Below are 21,009 nucleotides of genomic sequence, written 5' to 3'. Positions count from 1 at the left end.
TATCAAAGATACAAATCAAGACCAGCCAAAGGAAGAGACACAGACACAGAGTGATGTCTCGGAGGGACCCAAATGCAGAGCTTCTGTACCCTCTACCCTCCCCACGGCCGTGGAACCGGGGTGCATCCCTGTGTTCAGCAGAGTTTCAATGTCCAGAGATTTTTTTGGAGTTTCATTACAAAGGCATAACTGATTGAATCCATCTCCAGGCCCTCTTGCATCATGGACGTCAGGCTGGCTCGAAGTCCCAACCTTCTAACCTCATGGTGGGCCTTTCTGATGACCAGGCCCCATCCTGGGTCATCTCAACTCCTAGCATAAACTCAGGTGTGACCCAAGGGGCTCATGAATGACCAAGACACTCCTCTTACTGGGGAAATGCCAAGGATTCAGAATCTCCCCTCTGGAAACCAGGGACAAAGGCCAGTGGAATTCTTTATTATAATAGTCTCCCCTTTGTGGGGAGCCGGCACGGCCATGGCATACTCAGCCCCAGGGCGCCTTATGTGCCATGCCAGCTCAGCCTGGTTCAGTGACCCTGAGGTGGGTGTGGGTGTGTGTGTGTGTGTGTGTGTGTGTGTGTGAAAGACTTAGAAAAGACAGACAAGAGAACGAAAGCTGGGTCTCGGTGGGACGCGGCTTCCCTGATGAGAAGACAGCGCCAGCGCCCACAAGCCGTGTCTTTATTTTATAGCAGATGCCACCAGTCAACGTAGGGGCGTGATCAAGATGTTTACAACATTCTCGTTGGTTTCAACCCTACTCAACTACATGCACCTGAATTATATCACTCAGGCACGTGGGGCCAGGTGTTCGGACCACAGGTTCAAGCTTACAGCTACAGCTGTTGGCTAATGGTGCTGGGAAGGCTCCGCCCTCCAAGCTGGGACTTGCACGTGGCCACGAGAGGACTGTGCCCTCTCATTAGTCCAAGGCTTGAACCTGTCCAAACACTGTAGCCGCACCCCATACCCCTTACCCATGGTTTCACTTTCCACAGCTTCAGTTACCCGTTGTCAATGGTGGTCTGAAAATATTAAACAAAGAATTCCAGAAATAACCGATTCATAAGTTTTACATCGTGCACAGTTCTGAGTAGCATGATGAAGTCCCACCCCATCCCACCTGGGTAGGTAAGTCATCCCTTCTTCCAGCATATTCACACTGTATAGCTCCCCACCGTTTGTCACTTCGTAGCCTGCTCAGTTATCAGACACTTTCAGAGAAAGAGAGAGAGAAAGAGAGAGAGAGAGAGAGAGAGAGAGAGAGAGCACATTCACATAACTTTCATTACAGTATATTGTCATAACTGGTCTATTTTATTATGTTATTATTGCTAATCTCTTACTTGCCTAATTTTATAAATGAAACTTTATCATAAGTATGTACGTATAGGAAAAAGCACAATATTCATAAGGTTCAGTACTATCCTTGGTTTCAAGCATTCACGGGGGTCATGGAACATACCCCACAGATAAGAGGGGATGACTCAAACCCAAACCTCCCACAACTCCTACCTCTGCAAACAAAGATAAAATCCACCTGACAGGGCCTATCGCTGGCCTGGGCTATGCTTTATTTCATTTTTAAAACTTTTTATTGTGAAAGTTTTCAAAATATGCAACAGTAGAAAGAATATTTTAATGAACTATCCTATCCCGCAACTGTTTCATTGATTACCAGCTGGTGGCTCACCCTTTCATTCATAACCCACCCCTTCTCCCTACACCCATCCTCGGATTATCCTGAAGCAAAGCTCAGAGGGACATCCCATCAGGAATTCTCGTCCTCGGCCAGTCTCAAATGGGCTATAGGTCTGCTGACATCTCAACATCTGGGAGCAGCTGGGTAGGGCCTGGGTGACCAGAGGCCCCTGGGCACCTCATTCGCTCACCCCAGTGTGATGGGTCACACTGTCTACACACACTGAGCTGCAAGGAAGGACACCAAACACTGGTTTCCTACATTCCAAACTTCTAAGGCAAGTCAGCCAGCCTTGGTCCTCGTATTTCTCACAAGTTTCAAAAGATCCATGCCCACAGCCCTGATTATCTCGCAAAGAATCAACGCTAAAATAAACAAGCTCATGAAATAACAGCTCGGATACTTCTGATTAACTAAAATCAATGGGGGTCAGCATAAGGTAAGCGATAACCTATCAATTATCCATTTCAGAGTCATTAAAACAGGAGGAACCAGCCAAGCAGTCTTGAATTGTACAGAAACCTGACCCTGACCTTTGCTTTCTCATGCCAGAGTGAACGAGACAGTCCCTGACACCCAGGTCTGGGATGTATTTTTATGTTTGTGTCTCTGGAAATTTCTGACACTTCCCTGGGGTACCAGGACGCATGCAGGAGGCCTCGAGGAAGCATCTCCATGATGGGTTGGCGAGAGCAGTCAGCATCACCCATACCTCCCCATTGGACTTTCTCTGCAAAGCGAGAAGTCAGATGAATGCAAAGGCTCCTCCCACCCTAGGACTCCAGGGTTAGGCAGTAGCCCTACAAGGCCAGGGAATGTAAGGCTCGAGACAGGAATGTGTGCGCCTCACTTACACCTCCAAAGCACCTTGCGCAGAGCTCGGGTCACCTACTTGCCTCTCTTAGAGACAGAGGGACGCGTGCTTCCCTTTCCTGAGTGGTCGATGGCCGGGGAAGCGCCCTCTGTGGCCTTCATTTCTGCGGGAGAGAGCCACAGTAGGACCCTGGGTTCGTCTTGGGCATTCTCCTCTAAGCCCAGCTGATTCCCAAGTACGACTTGGCTCCAGACAAGGCTATTGTTTCAGAAAGTCAACGTAGATGCTTTTGGCCATCTCCAAAAGCAGAGAAGAGTCATCAGAGAACCTTTCTTCCCGGTAGCAAGGGAAGAAAACGTTTGATAACCACATGCCAACGACAGCAGAGAAGCCTCCCCTACAAGGATGGTCTCTCCCCCAAGGAAGTGACAGTCCTCGTTGGGAGATGACACAGATCCACACCTGTCAGGAACACCACGTGCCCTGAGCTTGCCTGTGCCCTGGAATGCCAGCACAGGGCCAGAGAGGCTTCACCTTCACATGAAAAGGTCTGGAGTCTCCAGACCCTAGTGGTGACCGCTTTTTCATACCACAAAGGGCCTGGCCTAAGCTCCTCTCTCGGGCAAACCCAGAGCAGGACTCATTCCACCACGAGAGGTGAAATTCCTTCCACTCACATCCTGACATGAGGATAGAGAGAGCTCGGGAAATTCCAGCCCTCCATTCACTCCCGCCCCTTCATGGACTGGGGTTATTTTCTCTGCACGGAAACACTGCAGGAAAACAGCCCCTTGTGCTAGAATCCTGTAGCTCGTTCCCTCGCCGATCCTTATGGTCTTCCTGAGCTCTAGCCTGGTCCATGCCCACATCTAGAATTGGCTCAAAGGAAGAAGACAGCGAAAGGGGCGAGGGCCAGTGACAGGCCTCCGACTCATGCAAGAGCCAGTGGTGGGTCAGCAGCCTGTGGCTGGGATGAACAGGAAGGTGCTGTTCCCCACGGGATCTGCTAGAAGATCATCCCAGCTGTAGGTAGTCACCCAGATGAGCTAGTATGGTCCCTGAGGCAGCTACATACAACCTCTCCTATGATAACAGGTTTCAGAGATGGGGCTTAGCTAGCTGCTCAGCTATGCCAGCTCTGTATCCCACAATCCTGGGGAGAGGCAGCTACCCTGAGGAGAGGTACCGATAAGAAGGCAAGATCCTCTAACAAGACCAAAGCCACACACTTCTGGCAGCCAGGTCAGGATTCCCTGCCCCAAAGCCTAGGCTGTGGGGAGAAGGCCTCCAGCGAGGTTCTGTGGCTACAGCCATGAGATGCCTTCCGTAATACTTGGGACTGGGAGAGGTTTCCATTCACTCGGGACCTGGGTCACCTTGACCTTGAATTAGAAATTCTATAAGTTACGCCCAGCCGGAGTGGCTCAGTTGGTTGAGTATGGTTCTGTGCACCAACAGGTTGCCAGTTCAATTCCCAGTCAGGGCACATAACCTGGGTTGTGGGTTCGGTCCCAGGATGGGTCACATATGGAAGGCAACCAACAGATGTTTCTCTCTAACATCGATGTGCCTGTCTGTACTTCTCTCTCTCTCCCCCTCTTTTGTTTCCTCTCTCAAAGCATGTCTTTGGGTGAGGATTTATAAAAGAAGAAGAAATACAACATCGGCTGATTCAGATCATGGCCCGAGACAGAAAAGGTTCCTGTTGGAGTAAACATTTAAAAATTCCCAATGGGGCGATGAGGACAGGAAGGGAGGTGAGGCTGTTTTCCAGGGGAGGAAGAGGACCCACTTTTGGAGGAAACTCTGGTCTGGGTGGAGACCTGCCCTCAAGCACAAAAAATAAACAGGAATCTGAGCATTCACCCCCAGTCCTCACACGCGGGTACTGGCGGGAAGGGAGGGTGAATAATATCGCAATTCAAAGACTTGGAATTTTTTTTTTCAATCTACTGCAGCGATTTTCAACAGGTGTGCTGCAGCACACTGGTGAGCCACAAGAATTTTTAAAACATGGCAACACCTGACTATTTAGTCAGCGGCACGGACCTCTTTTCCCTTAGATTGTCAAATTAGAAAATGACAACAGCCAACACAACAATAACTGTTCGGTGTGAATGAGTCAAAATTATATCTTTCCCTTTTTGTCAGATTGGCAAAAAATATATTTGTTGGTGCTCCACAGTTTTAGTAATTAGCTTATGTGCCATGAGATGAAAAAGGTTGAAAGTCGCTGCTCTATAGAGTTGAATAGCCCTAAAGAGTAATCAAGACACGGAGATGGGAAGACAACATGAGGGCATCCACCAAGGGGTCCGAGAAAGGACTGCAGTGGCCCGAGATGTTCTCCAAGAGGAAAGGGGCACTGATGACTTTATCCCCAAAGCCCTGTCCAGCCACCCAGCAGCCTGGGAATCTACCAGAACCAGGGGAGGAGAGGGGGCGATCCTGCCTTGAGGGGCAACAGGACGTAGAAACGCTTCCTTGCCCACAACACAATCACCCCCACGCCTTTCCCTGGCCAAATTCCTCCCTTATCCCATCTCCTCACCCTCTTACCTTCCATCAACTCCCCTCCCATCCTGGCAACCCCTGGGACTGTCAGGGAAGATCTCCAAGAGCCCCCTGCAGCCTTTTCACTAGAGTCCTGGGCGCTGCCCGGGCAGTCGGCCAGTGTCCAGGGCCTGCCTACTAGGCAGAGCAGATGGAGAGCGTGGCACCTGCAGAGAACACCCAGAAGGCCGGGTACAGAGCTTCAGTAAAGTCCTCCTTGTACTTATACATCACGTGGATCTTGTCAAGAGCAACAGCAAAGAAAATGACGAAGCCGTGGTCGCAGTTGAGAAGCACGCCAACCCGCGTGGCCTTGGTGGTGGGCAGGATTTTCTCCACATTGTTGTGCCAGGCAGAGATCTTGGTGTTGAACCACTCCACGCACCAGGAGGCGCTGTTGCGGCCGAGCCGGCTCTCAGGGCCCTGCCGCGCCATGCTGCCGTAGCAGATGCCCATCCCGCAGAAGTTGTTCTTCTGCAGCTCCACCTCCCAGTAGTGGATCCCTTTCTTGTAGCAGTGCAAGCCCAGCACCTGAGAACAGTACGTGAACCGCTGGGGATGTGGCCGGTAGGTCTGGTGTGTTTCGGCCACAGAGGCCACAGTGTAGTTCTCCGAGAGAGCCACCTTGCTGTAGGCAGTGTTGTAGTCCAGGATGACCTTAACAGCATCTACAAAAGCATCCCCCCAAGCAATCAATCACAAGGAACCCAAGCGCTCTCACTTTTAAACCTTTTCTCAACTGGGAGTATCACTCATTTGTTTTATCCATTCCCCCATCCATCCACCTACCCATCTATCCATCTACTTACTATTGTATCCATCCACGCATCCACCCGTCCATCTATCCATCCCTCTGTCCCTCCTCCTTCCATACCTCCATCTATCTATCCGTCCATCCATCCATCAATCCATCCATCCACTCATTCATCCATCCATTCATCCATAACTGAGGCCTAACTGAGAACACAAAGTTCCAGAGAGAGCAAAAGGGGTAAGAGCCAGAGTCCTGGCCGAGGAACTGGCCTTGAGGAAGTGAACAGAGAAAGGAGAGAGAGGGTATGGAGTCAAGTGAGACGGCAATGAGAGGATGAGGGAGGCCCCTTCTGAGCGCCTCTCTTCTCTGTGACACAGAAGCTGGGTGGGAGAGGGAGAAGTTATGGTGCGTGGCAAGGCTTTGGAACGGCAGGGAGCCAAAAGGGAAACCAGAGGAGAGAGCTGGCAGTGGGACCGGTGGGTTTCGGCAACAGCCACTGCCTGCAGATGCTACTCACACGCCAGGAGCTCAGGTCTGGACTTGGCTAAGAAGTTCTCCAGCACCTTGGCCTTGAGAGACACCGAGTTTGGCTGCGCGGGGGTGGGTTTGGCTGCAGCTGGGTGAGGAAACAGAGAGCCATTTTCAGAACAAATTCAGAGTAGACCTCCCGCTGCCCCTCGTCCACAGTAACTCACCCTCAAAGCCAGCTTGTTTTAAATCTCCTAGCTGCTCCGAGGACCCAAAGGTGGGAAGCTTGTTGGGTGAGGCAGCAGCAGCGGCTGGGGATGAGGAAGGAGGAACAAATGTTGGGGACATGACACAGAGTGACCTGATGGCCTCTACTCCCTTCTAAGCTGATTTTCAAGAGTCACTTCTGCCCGGCCAGTGTGGCTCAATAGTTGAGTGTCCACCTATGAACCAGGAGGTCGCAGTTCAATTCCCGGTCAGGGCACATGCCCGGGTTGCAGGCACATGTCCGGGCGTGCAAGAGGTAACTGATTGATGATTATCTTTCATCATTGATGTTTCTCTCTCTCTCTCCCTCTCCCTTCCTCTCTGAAGTCAATAAAAATAAATATTTTTTAAAACTTTAAAAAAAGCCCTAGTCGGTTTGGCTCGGTGGATAGAGCGTCGGCCTGCGGACTGAAAGGTCCCAGGTTCGATTCCGGTCAAGGGCATGTACCTGGGTTTCCAGCACATCCCCAGTAGGAGATGTGTAGGAGGCAGCTGATCGATGTTTCTCTCTCATCGATGTTTCTAACTCTCTATCTCTCTCCCTTCTTCTCTGTAAAAAATCAATAAAATATATTAAAAAAAAAAAAAAAAAAACTTTAAAAAAAACAGTCACTTGTACAGACGCACACCTGGACAGCCAGGGCAACACAGGTGAGTCCAGACGGGCTACGCTCACTTGTCGTCACCTCCAACCTGAGAACAGTATGTGGACCTCTTCCTTTACACTTGTCCTCACCTCCAACCTGCTATTACAGAATATAATCCTAGAACTGGGCCCCGTCACAGAATCCCGATGAGACAGGTCGGCATTTAGTGCTGCACTCAGCCAGTCTCAAGAAACAAACAGAGCAGAAATGCATAACTTACGAACTTTCTTGGGTTTCTTTTCTTCTTCTGGGAAAAAAAAAAAAATTCCAGAATAAAGACATTGTAAAGCACAACACAACGATGCTTTCCCAAGACCATAATAACATTCATTTGCATAAATGTGACCCATACTGATAAAGCTAGGATGTTTTAACTTGACAAAGATAAGGGGTCAACAGGCAAATAGCTCCATGGTGACTGGTGTGGAAGGAGCATGATGGAATTTTCTGGGGTAATAGAAATACTTTATCTTGATGTGGGTAATAATAGTACCACACACGAATGCATTGGTCAAAATTTACCTAACTGTATTTAAGATCTGTTCATTTTACTGGACATAAATTATATCTCCATAAAAGGAAAAGTGCAAAAAACAAAAACAGAGTCAGCAAAAGCCACGTGCTGGCCAAGTACTGCAATAGTCCTTAAGAACTAGCTGGAGTGTGTGCCTATGGAAACTGACTTAGCGAAAACAGCGGTTCTCCACGTGTTGTCCCAACCATCAGCATCACCGGGAACCCACAGAAAATGCACATTCTCGAGCCCCACTCCAGACCTCCTGCTCCAGGCAGCTCGAATACCTAATGCTCACGGCTCAGACAGCACACACAGCCCCTCCCGGCACGCAGGCTCTGCAGTGATTTATGAGGGGCTGTGCCCATCTGCAAGGAGCAGCGACACCTGTGACTGTCTCAGCCAGCCCCGCCAGCCACAGCCATGCTGCTGCCACGGGGACGCGGGGTTACTTACTCGGGACCTTCTTCACAGGGCGTGTGGGTTTTGGCGTGGGCGCCGTGGCATGCTCTGGAGGCTCCCCTGTGCCAACGAAGAAGGTGCTCATTGATGGGGCTCCTCCAAAACACCCCGGGAGCCAGCTTTGCCACAGGAGGGCGGGTTTACAAAGGCAGCCACCCCCACATCCCATCCACGCTCGCCGCCCAGCCTTTACAAGAGCTAGAAGACAGGTCCTAGGAGGACCAATCTGGGGCGTTCTCTCTTTTCTCTGGCTTAAAATGAAGCTGGGGTCGAGTCTTTCCACCAGCACCCGCTCTGTGACCTCTGCACCGGCCCAGCTTCAGCGTCTTCCAGCGCACAGCGGGAGGGGGCCCTTGCTCATAGTGATGACACAGAGGTGCCTGCAGCTCCTTCCCTCTGGGTTTCCACCCCTCCCTCCCCCAGACCAGGGACCACTGAGGTAGCAGGGGGCTAATTCGTCCACAGCTTTACGCTCCTCCATGGGGCCGAGCCCTCCATGAGGAGGTACTGGGAGTCTTCGTGGCAGGACCCCTGAAACTAAGTCCCAATGCTTGGGATCACAGCCCTCTCTTGCACCCCAAACTGTTGAGGGGACCCATCCAGAGTCAGGGGTCTCAGTGGGGTCCGTGGGGAGGTGCGGATGGTTACCTGAGGTGGGGGGCTCCTCAGGCTTCTTGAGGCACCGCTTCAGCTCGGTTTTGAGGTCCAAGGTGCTCTGGTAGACGCCCTTTATCAGCTCGTGATTCAGCTCTACCTTGGGGACGTAGACTGGCTTCGTTGAGGCCGCCTGCAGTTGTGCCGCTTTCTGGAACAAGCCAGGGGGTCAGTGCAGGTGGCTCCAGGAAGCCAGGGCCTGGGCTCAGCCTCCAGAAGCCTGGAGGAGCTGCCCTGCGCCCACCCCACCCACCCCGCCTTCCCAATTATATAGGCCTGAGGTCGCTGGGCATTAAAGTGCCACTTTTAAGACAGTGATCTGGAACTGGAAGGACCCTCAGAGGTTGCTCCCCTGACAGATGGGGAAACTGACGTCTAGAAATCACAAGTGACCTGACAGGAGCCCTGGTCACAAATAGTGGCAGGGACAAAGCTGGGACCCAGGTCCCCTGAGCACCATGGAAAACGCTCCCTCCACTCCTCCAGCTGTGGCTGAGGCAGCACGGGAGACTCAGGACCAGCTGTGAACACAGGTTCTGGGATGGACAGGGAGGTCTCAAGCATGCAGGACTCAGCTAGGGCACATCCGATGAAAAGGAAGGGTCTTCCGGGCTGTCCCAAACTTTGAGACAAGAGGCAGGTCACAGTGTATGAAGAGGCCCAAATGTGAATTCAGAACCCTTCTCAGAGAGCTCGAGGCAGCTACTCCAACACACCGCAATGAGAAAAAGCTAACACCCTCCAGCCTAGGGTGGACCAGTCACTCCTGTGCCCTCCCCCGGACCTGAACAAGGAATCTGGGCCTTGGAGGGGTCAGAGTACGTCACCCAATCAGTGGGCTCACCAGAACACCCACTGCATGCCAGGCATTCTGCAAGGGCTGGACATGCCAGGAAGAAGAAAGGTGGCCGTAAAGGATGGGCCACAGTGAACGGAGCTGACAGCCTAGACAGACAGGAAAACACATCTAGCACAATGTCAAGAGCTTCGGCAGAGGTGGGGGGGCACGCTCTGATTGTCAGTAATGGCAAAACAATGGGGTCCAGGGAGGACGGAGGAAACTGGAGACCCTGGGACACGATCCAGTGCCAGGAGGAACGGCGAGGGCTCTGCTGTGGTCACAGCACGGAGCATGGGCTGGGGGTGAGCAGCAAGACATGAGGCTGCTGGCAAAGGCAGGGCCCGGTCATCAAGGGCCTGGGGGCCGTGCTAAGGAACATGAAGTCAGAAAGGGCGGAGGGCTCTGTGCTTTATAAGGACACTTCCAGCCTGGCCGGCATGGCTCAGAGGTTGACTGTCGACCTATAAACCACGGTTGGATTCCCAGTCAGGACACACACCCGGCTGCGGACTCAATCCCCAGTGTGGGGTGTGCAGGAGGCAGCTGATCAGTGATTCTCTCTCATCACTGATGTTTCTATCTCTCTCTTCCTCTCCTTTCCTCTCTGAAATCAATAAAAATATATTTAAAAAAAAAAAAAAAGACACTTCCAGGGACCATGTGGAGGAAGGATCAGGGGAGAGAGCGAGGTGCATGCAGTAGGCAATATTCCAAGATGGCCCCTAAGAGTCCCACCCCTTCCCAAGGTTACACATCCTATATAATCACCTCCCTTGAGAACAAGCAGGGCAGTGAATGTGAAAAAATTTTTCAGAGGTCATTTTTTAAAAGTATGTTTTTTAATTGATTTTAGAGAGTGGAAGGGAGAAGGAGAGAAACATCGATGTGAGAGAGAAACATCGATCAGCTGCCTCCTGCATGAGCCCCCTCGCCCCCGTTACTGGGGATCGAACAGGCAACCGGGCATGTGCCCTGACTAGGAATCGAAGTGGCAACTTTTTGGTGCATGGGACGATCGATGTTCAACCAACTAAGCCACACCAGCCAGGGCCCAAATCTGTTGATTTTGAGTTCATCAAAAAGATGAGTCTCCTGGATGGGCCAGGCTTACTCGGTGAAAGGCCTGAAAAGGGGGGCCAGGCCTTCCTAGAGGGAGAATTTCCCGTTAGCTTTCAAGTAAGCTGCCAAGTTGGAAGAGGGCCATGTGGCAAGGAATTGCGGCAGCTTCTAGGAACAGAGCGTGCACAGCCAGCAAGAAAGGGGGACCTTCGTCCTGCACCACAAGGAACTGGATTTACCAACTACCAAGGAATGCAGCCCCGCCCACACTCAGAAAGCAGCCTGTGAGAGACCCTCAGAAGACAACCCCCTACGCCACGCCCAGACTCCTGAGCCACAGAAAGTGTGACACAGTCCATGTATGATCTAAGCCACTGTGTTTGTGGTGAGTCGTCCCACAGCATGTAAAACGAATACAGCCTGGGTGTCAGGGACGCTTTCAATGACCTCTCACAGACCCCACTCCTAGAGGCCCCGTTGCCCCATAATCAACATTGTCAGGCTGGGCAGGAAGAGTGTTCAACAATGTCCTCATCAAGACCCACCTCCAGAAACTCAAACTCGCCCCCCTTGGTCAGGGCAGCTTCAATCTCCTCCTTTACGGTCTGCATCTCTGCCTTCTTCTTGAGGAGGATCTGGTAAATGTTGTCGAACTTGCTGCTGACCCTCTTCTCCTCCTCCTTTATCTTCCGCGTGGAGCTGGCCTCGGAGGCGTCAATGAGCGCCTTCATTTCCAAGTAGTCTTGTCTAAGCTGTTCTATCTTCTTCTGAGCAGCCTCCTAAGATGCCAAGACAAGAACACATCCATCAGGCTGACAAAGCTAAGCCCTCGGGACCAAGCACTAGTGAGGTGTGGAGCACACAGGGGCAGAATCACTTTGGAGAGCAATTTGGCAATTTCTAGTGCATTTGAAGGCGCTCGGACCCTGTGACCCAACAACTCAACTCAAGGAATGTACTCCAGGAAAATCCCCACAGATGTGCATGAGAACACTCACAAGCAGCACTGTCTGAATTAGCAGAACCCTGGAAACAGGAGACTGAATATGCAGGCTGCGTACTCACTGGATGGAAGATTAAACAGCAATGAGAATTAATGAACTGGGGCGATGCATGGATAAGTTCCATGAGGGAAAAACAGCTTGTAGAAAAAGACACACAGTACTGATGCCTTTACAGAAAGCTTAGATACAAACAGAATGGGAGCATTTATTGCCAAAGGGAGGCACACAAACATAAAACAGTATAAAGAAATCCATGGAAATAAATTCAGGATAGTGGTTGCTTCTGGAAGAGAGGAAGGGGGATATAAAAAGGGAAGGCTTTTTATATAGTAGAGTGAGGGCTTCAGCTGCATTGGTGACATTTTTCTTTCTTTTTTTAAAAAAATATATTTTATTGATTTTTAAAATATATTTTATTGATTTTTTACAGAGAGGAAGGGAGAGGGATAGAGAGTTAGAAACATCGATGAGAGAGAAACATCGATCAGCTGCCTCCTGCACACCTCCTACTAGGGATATGCCCGCAACCAAGGTACATGTTCTTGACTGGAATCGAACCTGGGACCCTTCAGTCCGCAGGCTGACGCTCTATCCACTGAGCCAAAATGGTGAGGGCCATTTTCCTTTCTTAAGTTGGGAAGCAGTTTGTGGGTAATTTTTCTGTTTTAGAGAGAGGGTATGAAGCTGCTCTAGAAAATTTCTAGAGAATATCACCCTCAGGAACGGACTGCCCAATTCCATAGCCACTTGCTGGGTGTGTCTACAGAGCACTTGAAAGGTGCCTCGTCCCAATTAAGATGTGCTGTGTAAAACGCACACTGGCTTTCAAAGACGGAGTACAAAAAAGGGACTGCAAAGTCTCTCATTAATACAGTTCACTGACTCTGTGTTGAAATAATCACTTTTTGGATGTTTTAAGTTAAATAAAATGTATTACCAAAATTAATTAATTAATCTGACATTACAGAGAAGGCTCACATTTTATTTCTATTGCACAGCAGTGCTCTAGCTCAGAATCAACATGAAAACAGAAATGGACACGAGATGGGCAATGTACAGGGAAACTGAAATTCAGTTATTTCTTTACTACCCAAACCCTTGCCCTGCCATCTCCAATGTGACTGTGAATGGCCCCCAGTGCTCATTCTCAGGAAGAGAGCACCCCTGGAGTCTCGGGAGGGCACATGGCTGCGAAGCCACGGACTACATTTCTCCCTGCGGTGAGATTTGGTCATGTGACTAAGCTGCTCCTAACACGGTATGAGCAGAAGTGATATACATGAGCGGAAGTGATACACGCAACACTCTTCTTACTTGTTGCCCTTCTGGCAGGCTAGGAGAGAGATGGAATGGTGACTCAGCTTCAACCAACCAGGTGCGTGGGCTGATGCTCTAACCATTGAGCTACTGGTCAGGGCTCAACACTAATTTTTAATGATTCTCCCAACGCTGGGCTTGTAGCTAGTCTTCTGTTTGGGTCTATGAAGGCTCTCTCCTGGGCACATAGCTTCTGGCATGTTTTACAAGGTTGACGTTTAATTCTGACACTGTGAATGAACCCACCATGAGCCTCATGAAGATCCCAGCTGAGCCTGTCCTGCCTGGAGGCGGAGGGAGGCCCAGGGCCAGGGCTGGTGGTGGAGAGCCCTGCCACTCACCCGCACATCCTTCTGCCTGGCTCTCACATCCTCCAGCGCTCTCGCGGCACCGTTGATCTGACCGTACATGACTGTCAGTTTATACTTCAGCTTGTCCTGTGGGGAAAACAAAACAGGGTGAGAGAACACCTGGGCCCGGCCCCCACCGGCACCCAACACCGAACCATCCCCTGAGCCTATCCCACAGGTGGTGTTCCCGCCACCCCAAGTCTTGCCTGCTTGTAGCCGTTTTCAGCATTCTCATATTCACTACCTCCCTTCATCCTCTTAGGGAGACCGTGCTGTAAATACAGGATTTGGAGCCAGACAGACCAGGATTCCAGTCCCAGTTCCCAGCTGTCCAATTGCCTCTCACCTCCGTCTCCTTGGCCACTAATGACATACAGCTGTTCCCACCTCACAGGGCTAGTAGGAGTAACGTGAGCCACCCAGAAACAGCAGAAGTCCTCAGCCCACTCAGTAAGGTATAAACCAGGGGTCCTTAAACTTTTTAAACAGGGGGCCAGTTCACTGTCCCTCAGACCGTTGGAGGGCCGGACTATAGTTTTAAAAAAAACTATGAACAAATTCCTATGCACACTGCACATATCTTATTTTGAAGTAAAAAAGCAACACGGGAACAAATACAATATTTGTATTTGCATGTGGCCCGCGGGCCATCGTTTGAGGACCCCTGGGATAAACTACATGTCAGCTTGTATGATGATGCGCTTTTCCACCAGCACCCATTTCACAGGTGATGAAACTAAGGCAAGGAAGGTGATCAAGCTCACAAAGAGGAGACAGAGCGAGCTGGGACAGCTGCTTCAGTCATGGCAGGCGAGGTCATTCCGAGCAGCCCGCCCCACCACAAGCAACCAGAAAAGCAGGCAGGGAAGGGTTACAGAGCCAAGATCCAGGAGAAAGAAACCCAGAGAGATAAGCCTGGCATCTGGGCTTGTTTTCCCAGAGCCACCTGCCAATTCCAGAAGACAGCTTCGAGCGCCTGTCAGCTCAGGGAGGCAGGGGGACAAATCAGAGTCCAGAGCTCACTTGGTCAGCCCCACAGGCGGGGACGTCCTAAGAATGAAGAATAAACCAGCAATGGACCAGCCCACCGTCAGCTCAAGTCCCAGACATTGAACTAAGGTGATTCAGAACTGCTAGGCCCCTAGCCACCTGCAGAAACAAAGATACATTACACATGAAGATAATATCATCCATGGCCTCTTACTATTTCTATAAATTTTCATAATATCTTACTTAGTCCCTACCTCCCTGCTCAGGTGAAATGTTGGGGCATAGAAATGGAGAGGAAAATAGCCACCACCACCGTCAGAATCACAGGGAGTGTTCATTACGTGGCTGCTGCAAGCCAGGCGTTGCTCTAGTGCGTTGCCTGTGCTGAAGCTCCGGGAAAACCGTGAAGTTGGGGTTACCTGCCCTCTACAGAGGAGGCCACTGACGCACAGAGTAATTAGGTGGTCTGACTGACGTTACGTCGCTGTTAACTGGTGTTACGAGATCCTAGTGTTACAATTAGACATGCGTCCAAACGGAGCACACAGAATTTCTAGGGGGAAAAAAACACTTTTTACTTCCCCTAATTAGCTGGTTCAACATACTCTGACCCGCCCTTCCTCTTTCCTGCCTCTCCCACGCCACTAGAGATATTCAGGGCTGAACCTGACCTTGAATGAAAGAGCAGAAGCAGAGTCCAAGGCCACACTAACTCGACCCCGAAAGCCCGCGTCACTAATGATGTTTCAGACTCGACCTCTGTGACAATGCCCTTTGAGCTGGCCTCTCAGAGTGGCCAAGACAAACTGGGCCAAAGGCTGAAGACCATGCCCCCACAGGCCACGCCTAGCAGGGCTCAGAGCTAGAAGAAACCTCTAGACCCGGGGGAGAGGGGCCTCCAACCGTTTGGCCTCTGAGAGGCAGAGCCAAGGGGGAGAGGGGCCTCCAACCTTTTGGCCTCTGAAAGGCAGAGCCACGCTTAATAGTGAACTCCCAAACTCTGTATTTTGAAAGGTTTTATCCACCATTAACCAAACAGACTTAATAGTCCCCTGATGGTGGAAAGGGGCCCACATGGCTCCAGACAAAAGGAAAGCGGTCCAAGGACTCTAACAGCCACAATTCCCTAATTGAAGGAAGTTCTAAGGATTCCTCATAGCCTGGGGACTTGGGTCCTCCATGTGGGAGGTACCAGGGCTTGAGTGATGGCATAAGCCAGCCGCCCGAGGCTGCGGCACTGCCCGACTGAGGCTGGCTCTGCCACCAGCAATGAGCAGAGCAGCAGGCCTGGAAAGGAGAGTGGCTAAAGGACTCGGCCAGGACAATGGGGAAGGAGGAGGTGGTGGGGACAGGCCTGTTACAAGAATCAAAAAGCAAAACGTGCCCTAGCTGGTTTGGCTCAGTGGATAGAGCCTCGGCCTGCGGACTGAAGGGTCCCCAGTTCAATTCCAGTCAAAGGCACGTGCTTGGGTTTCGGGCTTAATCCCCAGTAGGGGGCGTGCAGGAGGTAATCAATGATTCTCTCTCATTGATGTTTCTATCTCTCCCTCTACCTTCCTCTCTAAAATCAATACAAATATTAAAAAAAAAAGCAAAACGTGCCCAGCTGCAGTTGAGCTCAGCAGTTGAGCACTGACCCAGGAACCAAGGGGTTGCCAGTTTGATTCCCTGTCAGGGCACATGCCCCAGTTTCGGGCTTGATCCCCAGTAGGGGTGCCATAGGAGGCAGCTGATCCATAATGTTCCTCTCTCATTGATGTTTCTATCTCTCTATCCCTCTTCCTTCCTCTCTCTCTCTAAAAATCAATATAAATATATTTTTAAAAAAAATCAAAACGTGTATGGCATTCAAATAAACTGGGTGCAGACTCCAGCTCTGGGCCCTGGAGGTTGAGAGAGATATGAGTCAGGGGCAGGCTAAGAAGGGCCCTCCTGCCCCTACTTGCCTTCTGCCCCAATGGATAAGAACTTCTAGAAGGGCCCTTGGGCAGGAGGCAGGCTGCCCCAGTCTTCAGGACAGGCCCAGGCACCCTCCCGAGGCACAGATCTGGGCAACCTGACACTCTGCCCAGCAAGCTCTCCTCCCTGGGTGGAGTGACAGAAATGAGCATTCACTGGAAAACGCTGTTTATAGGCCGCTTCATTTAATCCTCCCGATAACCTTCTGAGATGAGTACTACCATGATCCCCTTTTGCCAATTCCCAGCTAGGAAGCAGCCAGAATTCAAACCCAGGTCTCAACATCCAGCTCTGGCTGGAGCCCTGTCAACCAGCCACTCCCTCCCGCCCACAAAGCACTCCCCAGCAGCTCCTCTCTCGGCAGCCTCCCAGCCAGGGGAATGCAGCCAACCCCATCCAGCAGAGAACTGCAGCGACCTGCCCTAACCCACAGCTGATGGGGCAGAGCGAACAGCGAAGACCCAGGTGGCTGGGCCTCAGAGGGTTGCACCTCAAAGGTCAACTTCCCTCACAAGGCCTGGAGGTCTGACTTCTGAGAACCCAGCTCAGAAAGGGAGGAGCAGGCCAGGTAGGGGAGGGGCTGTGGCCAGAGAAAAGCAAGGCCTGCACCCAGGTCCTGGCGCCGCCACAAACCTCCCCAAGGCTCAGGTCTGCTTTGACAACACGAAGACAGTCCCTGTTCTCCGTGACAGTGCTGGGAGAATGAAAGGGCATCAAGGCACGCTTTGGAGCTTAGACTGATATAACAAAAGGTGGATTGGTTACACCTTTTTATTTTTTAAATATATTTTATTGATTTTTTTTACAGAGAGGAAGGGAAAGGGATAGAGAGTTAGAAACACGGGTCAGCAGCCTCCTGCACGCCCCCTACTGGGGATTGAGCCCGAAACCAAAGCACGTGCCTTTGACTGGAATTGAACCTGGGACCCTGCAGTCCGCAGGCCGAGGCTCTATCCACTGAACCTAACCGGTTAGGGCTGGTTACACCTTTTCATCCTCTGACACAGGCGGAGGTTCTGGGCCCCCCGAAGCCACGAAAATCATCACAGACCTGGAAAGCCCCTTAGAAGTCAACCTGGTCCCACCTCCTCACTTCACTGAGGAGGACTCAGGCCCTGAGGCCAAACCCTGTCTCACAGTCACACAGCTAGAACGGAGGGCACTCTGTGGCAAGATGGCTGGCTCTCCCGCAGGTCGGTCGGGTCCTATCCAAGCCCTCCCACTCGCAGGGATCCTCCCTAGTCAGTGGGACTCTCCAGCTCCTCAATGACTCTTGCTCATAAGACCTCCACCCTCCAGGAGAGTCCCATGCCCTGGACTCTGTAGACTTGGTTCTGAGGCTGGTACCTGAGGAGGGCCGGCAAACTGTTGGTGGGCCACTTACTCCTTTACTCAGGCTAAATTAGCTTCTGCGGAACTCCATCTGCTCTCCTGAAAAATGGAACTAATGATACCCACCTCCTGGGTGTTGCCAGGATTTAATGAGGGAACAGAGGGAACCTCCCGGGTTCGTATTTGAGGGTTCAAAACCCTCTATTAACACCATCAGACAAGTACTAACTACTAGGCTTAAGGCAAGCAACATCACCCGTGTCTTCTGCCCCAGATCTCAGGCTCAGCAAAGCCCATGCTCCGACTCAGGTGATCCAGCGTAGGCGGAGATGCCCACGGAGGCGCCCTCTGCACCACCCAGCTGGCCCAGGCTGCCCCTCTGCGCCTCGCGCCGCACCCCCTACCTCCAGGTCTGCGCTGGCCTGGCTCAGGGGCACAGGCGAGCAGGTCTTGTGCTCCACCAGGCAGATATGGCAGATGCACTCGCTGTGCTCGGGGCAGAATAAGTCGCGGAGCCGGTTGTGCTGGGGGCACTTGCGGCGAAACAGGTCCTGGACGGGCGGCTGCAGCGGGTGGTCCCGGAAGGCCGGGCTGTCGAAGTGCGGCCGCAGGTGCTCCTGGCAGAAGGAGGCCATGCACACGAGGCACGTCTTGATGGCGGCCGCCTTCAGGCAGTGGTCGCAGGCCACCTGGTCGGTGGGGCTGGGGGCCGCGGCGCGGGAGGGCGGCGTCCAGTCGTCGGGCGCCGTGGCGCGGGCCAGCTCGGCCTGCGCGAACTGCTCCACCACCGTGCACAGCACCGTGTTCTTGCGGAGCTGCGGCCGCGCCGGGTACGCGGTGCGGCATTGCGGACACTGGAACGGCGCGCCCTGGACGGTCCACGTCTCGTCCAGGCACGACCCGCAGAAGTTGTGGCCGCACGGGGTGGTGACCGGCACCTTGAAGAGCTCCAGGCAGATGGAGCACGTCAGCTCTTCGGCCAGGGACAGGTCCGCCATGGCGCTCCTCGGGGGATCGGACGAGTCGTGCAGGGACGGGGACTGCTGCACGACCTCCCCGAGGCAGCCCAGGAAACGAAACTGAGCAGCAGGAAGGCGGGCCCGCGGCCTTTCGAGAAGTCACGTGGGGCGCGGGGGCGGGCGCGGGGCCGGCGCTCGGGGACCCGGGGGGCGGGGGGAGCCAGGGGTCGCTGCGGTCCGATGGGGAACTAGCGGGGGCTCGGGGCTTCCGGTTGCCCGTACGGCCACTCCGCGGATGGAGAAACCGAGGCGTCGGGTGGAGACCCCGGGGCGCGGGAGCCCAGCCCAGATCTAGTCCGGCTTCTGCACGAGCGCGCTCGCCGCGAGTTCTTTCCTACAAGAACCTACCTGGACCCGCGACGTCCCCAGCGCTGCGCGAGCGAGGGGGGCTTATCAGGACCGGACTTTAAAAAATAACTGTAGGAACAGTTAAACCACTGCCCCTTTTCCTTTTCCTTTTTTTTTTTTTTAATCCTTCCTTCCTCTTCCCTGGTCCTGCGCTTTGCATTTCGTCGTTCGGTCCCTGAAGGCTGGAGCCCATGGTCACACACTCATGCTTAAACTGGGTGATTTCTTTCCATACCACCGCGATTAACATGATTTTTTTTTTTTTAGCTTCCAGTTCTACTTTACTAGGGTTTGGAGACATCCCCGTTTAACAAAGGTTTTTCTCTCACATATACTCAGATAACAGTAATGTTGGAACTTAAACATTCTTTTTTTCAAAATTGTTTGCTTAGATTTAGTTCCATCCTTCTAGCTCTGTTCTTCCCCTCTGCCAGGGAGTAGGAAAAGTGGGTGTACAGGAGGCAAGAAGTGTTCCAGAGAGGGGGTGGGGGGCAAAGAGAAAGACCGTGTTTAAAGAGGAGTTAGCTGGAATTCGCATTGGAGACAGGGTGGGCAGCAAAAATAAGAAAAAGGTCAACGTCATAGACTACTGCTAAAATAATAGATACCACTTATGGGGCACATACTGTGTGGTAGGAAAGTCACATATGTTAGTTTCTAAAATCCTTACAATCTCTTCTAGACTTTCTAAACCCTACAAGACAGAAGCTCTTATATCCGTTTTACAGGTGAGGGTCATGAATTTTATATAAAATAGGACTGGGATTCTAGCTGAGGATTGCTTACTCAACATTCTAATTCCTAGTTCCCCTACAACGATTCCACCACCGCCCCTTGAGCCCACTTGTTCTTTTTCATATTACATTGTTGTTGTTTGCATAGGGAGGGGGGAAGACAGAAGATGCGGTGTGTAGGAAATTAAGATTTATGTACATGGCATCTCATTTAATTCTCACAAATCTTTGAGGCAGGTATAATCATCTCATTACAGATGAGAAAACTGAGGCGTAGGGACACTAAATAACTTACCTGAGACCGTGGATATCGGCATTCAGACTATCTGACTCCAGAAGGCAAGCATTTTCTATGAAATGCTATCTCTCACGGGGCGGGATGGAGCAGTTTCCAGGAAATAAACAGCATAAAATCCCTATGACCTAGCTCTCGTGGGTGAGGCGGCCTGCTGACTCATGCCAGAATGTTTGTGGAAAGAGGAAATTCCACTTGGACATCTCTTGTCCATCAGTTTGCAGCCTGACCTTCCTGGCGGCCTGCTCCTCCAGCCCCCACCACCGGGTCTTGAACGCAGCTTCCCATGCTTGAGCTTCCTCTGTTCTTCTCAAAGGGCATCTCTAGTCTTCGAAGCCCACCGCTGGGTGAGCCTCTCCCGCCGCAGCGCCCTCTTCCTGATTGGCTCTGCCATTGTGGCTTCCAGACTCCAGATCTCACATAAACCACCGCATCCAGAGCAGCTGGAATTTAGCACCGATATCAACTATTTGACGGTATCCAGTCTTCAGCTCTCAATGGTTCTACTTAAAGGAGTTGAGCTGTTGATTGAAACTGCATCCATCATGGCTCCAGATTTAACAAGAAGCTCAACAATATCCTTTTTTAAAAAAAAAATCGTCACCCAAGGATAGGTTCTGGTTGGGTTTTTGTTTTGGGGTGTTTGTTTGTTTGTTTAGAGAGAGGAAGGCAGAGAGAGAGAAACACTGATCAGTTGCCTCCCTTACTTGTCCTGACCCGGGACCATATCTGCAACCCAGGTATGTGGCCCAACCGGCAATCGAACTCGCGACCTCTCGATGTACAGGATGACACTCCAATTAACCAGGCCACCCAGCCAGGGCACCCGACAATATCTTGTTGGCTTGAATGGCATGCAAAACGAAGCGGAGTCCACAGAAGATTACCTGTTGCATTAACTTTAGCCCTACTTAGATAAGATAG

At 51.7% G+C, this 21,009-nt stretch overlaps 1 protein-coding gene across 3 annotated transcripts; it reads right to left on the bottom strand.

The window, feature by feature from the left end:
• Positions 1-752: 752 nt before the first annotated feature.
• TRIM25 (tripartite motif containing 25) lies at positions 753-18,780 on the bottom strand. Of its 3 annotated transcripts, XR_004972840.1 has the most exons (10): positions 18,094-18,780; positions 13,400-13,495; positions 11,283-11,516; positions 8,832-8,988; positions 8,178-8,243; positions 7,428-7,454; positions 6,521-6,604; positions 6,343-6,441; positions 5,078-5,739; positions 753-1,216 (listed from the first exon to the last, which is right to left on the bottom strand). XR_004972840.1 is itself a non-coding variant. In XM_036340483.1 (9 exons), exons 1-9 carry the CDS (start codon positions 18,685-18,687, stop codon positions 5,210-5,212), a joined length of 1,887 nt encoding a protein of 628 aa, XP_036196376.1. In that variant the 5' UTR covers positions 18,688-18,780; the 3' UTR covers positions 4,053-5,209. The 3 variants fall into 3 exon arrangements, 2 of the variants coding, with proteins under 2 accessions (XP_036196376.1, XP_036196377.1); XM_036340483.1 differs by lacking the exon at positions 753-1,216 and having other exon boundaries at positions 4,053-5,739; XM_036340484.1 differs by lacking the exons at positions 753-1,216; positions 8,178-8,243 and having other exon boundaries at positions 4,053-5,739.
• Positions 18,781-21,009: the final 2,229 nt, after the last annotated feature.

The sequence above is a fragment of the Myotis myotis genome, unplaced genomic scaffold (assembly GCF_014108235.1).
Source record: "Myotis myotis isolate mMyoMyo1 unplaced genomic scaffold, mMyoMyo1.p scaffold_m19_p_17, whole genome shotgun sequence".
Lineage (NCBI taxonomy): Eukaryota > Metazoa > Chordata > Mammalia > Chiroptera > Vespertilionidae > Myotis > Myotis myotis.
This window is presented reverse-complemented; position numbering and strand designations above follow the sequence as displayed.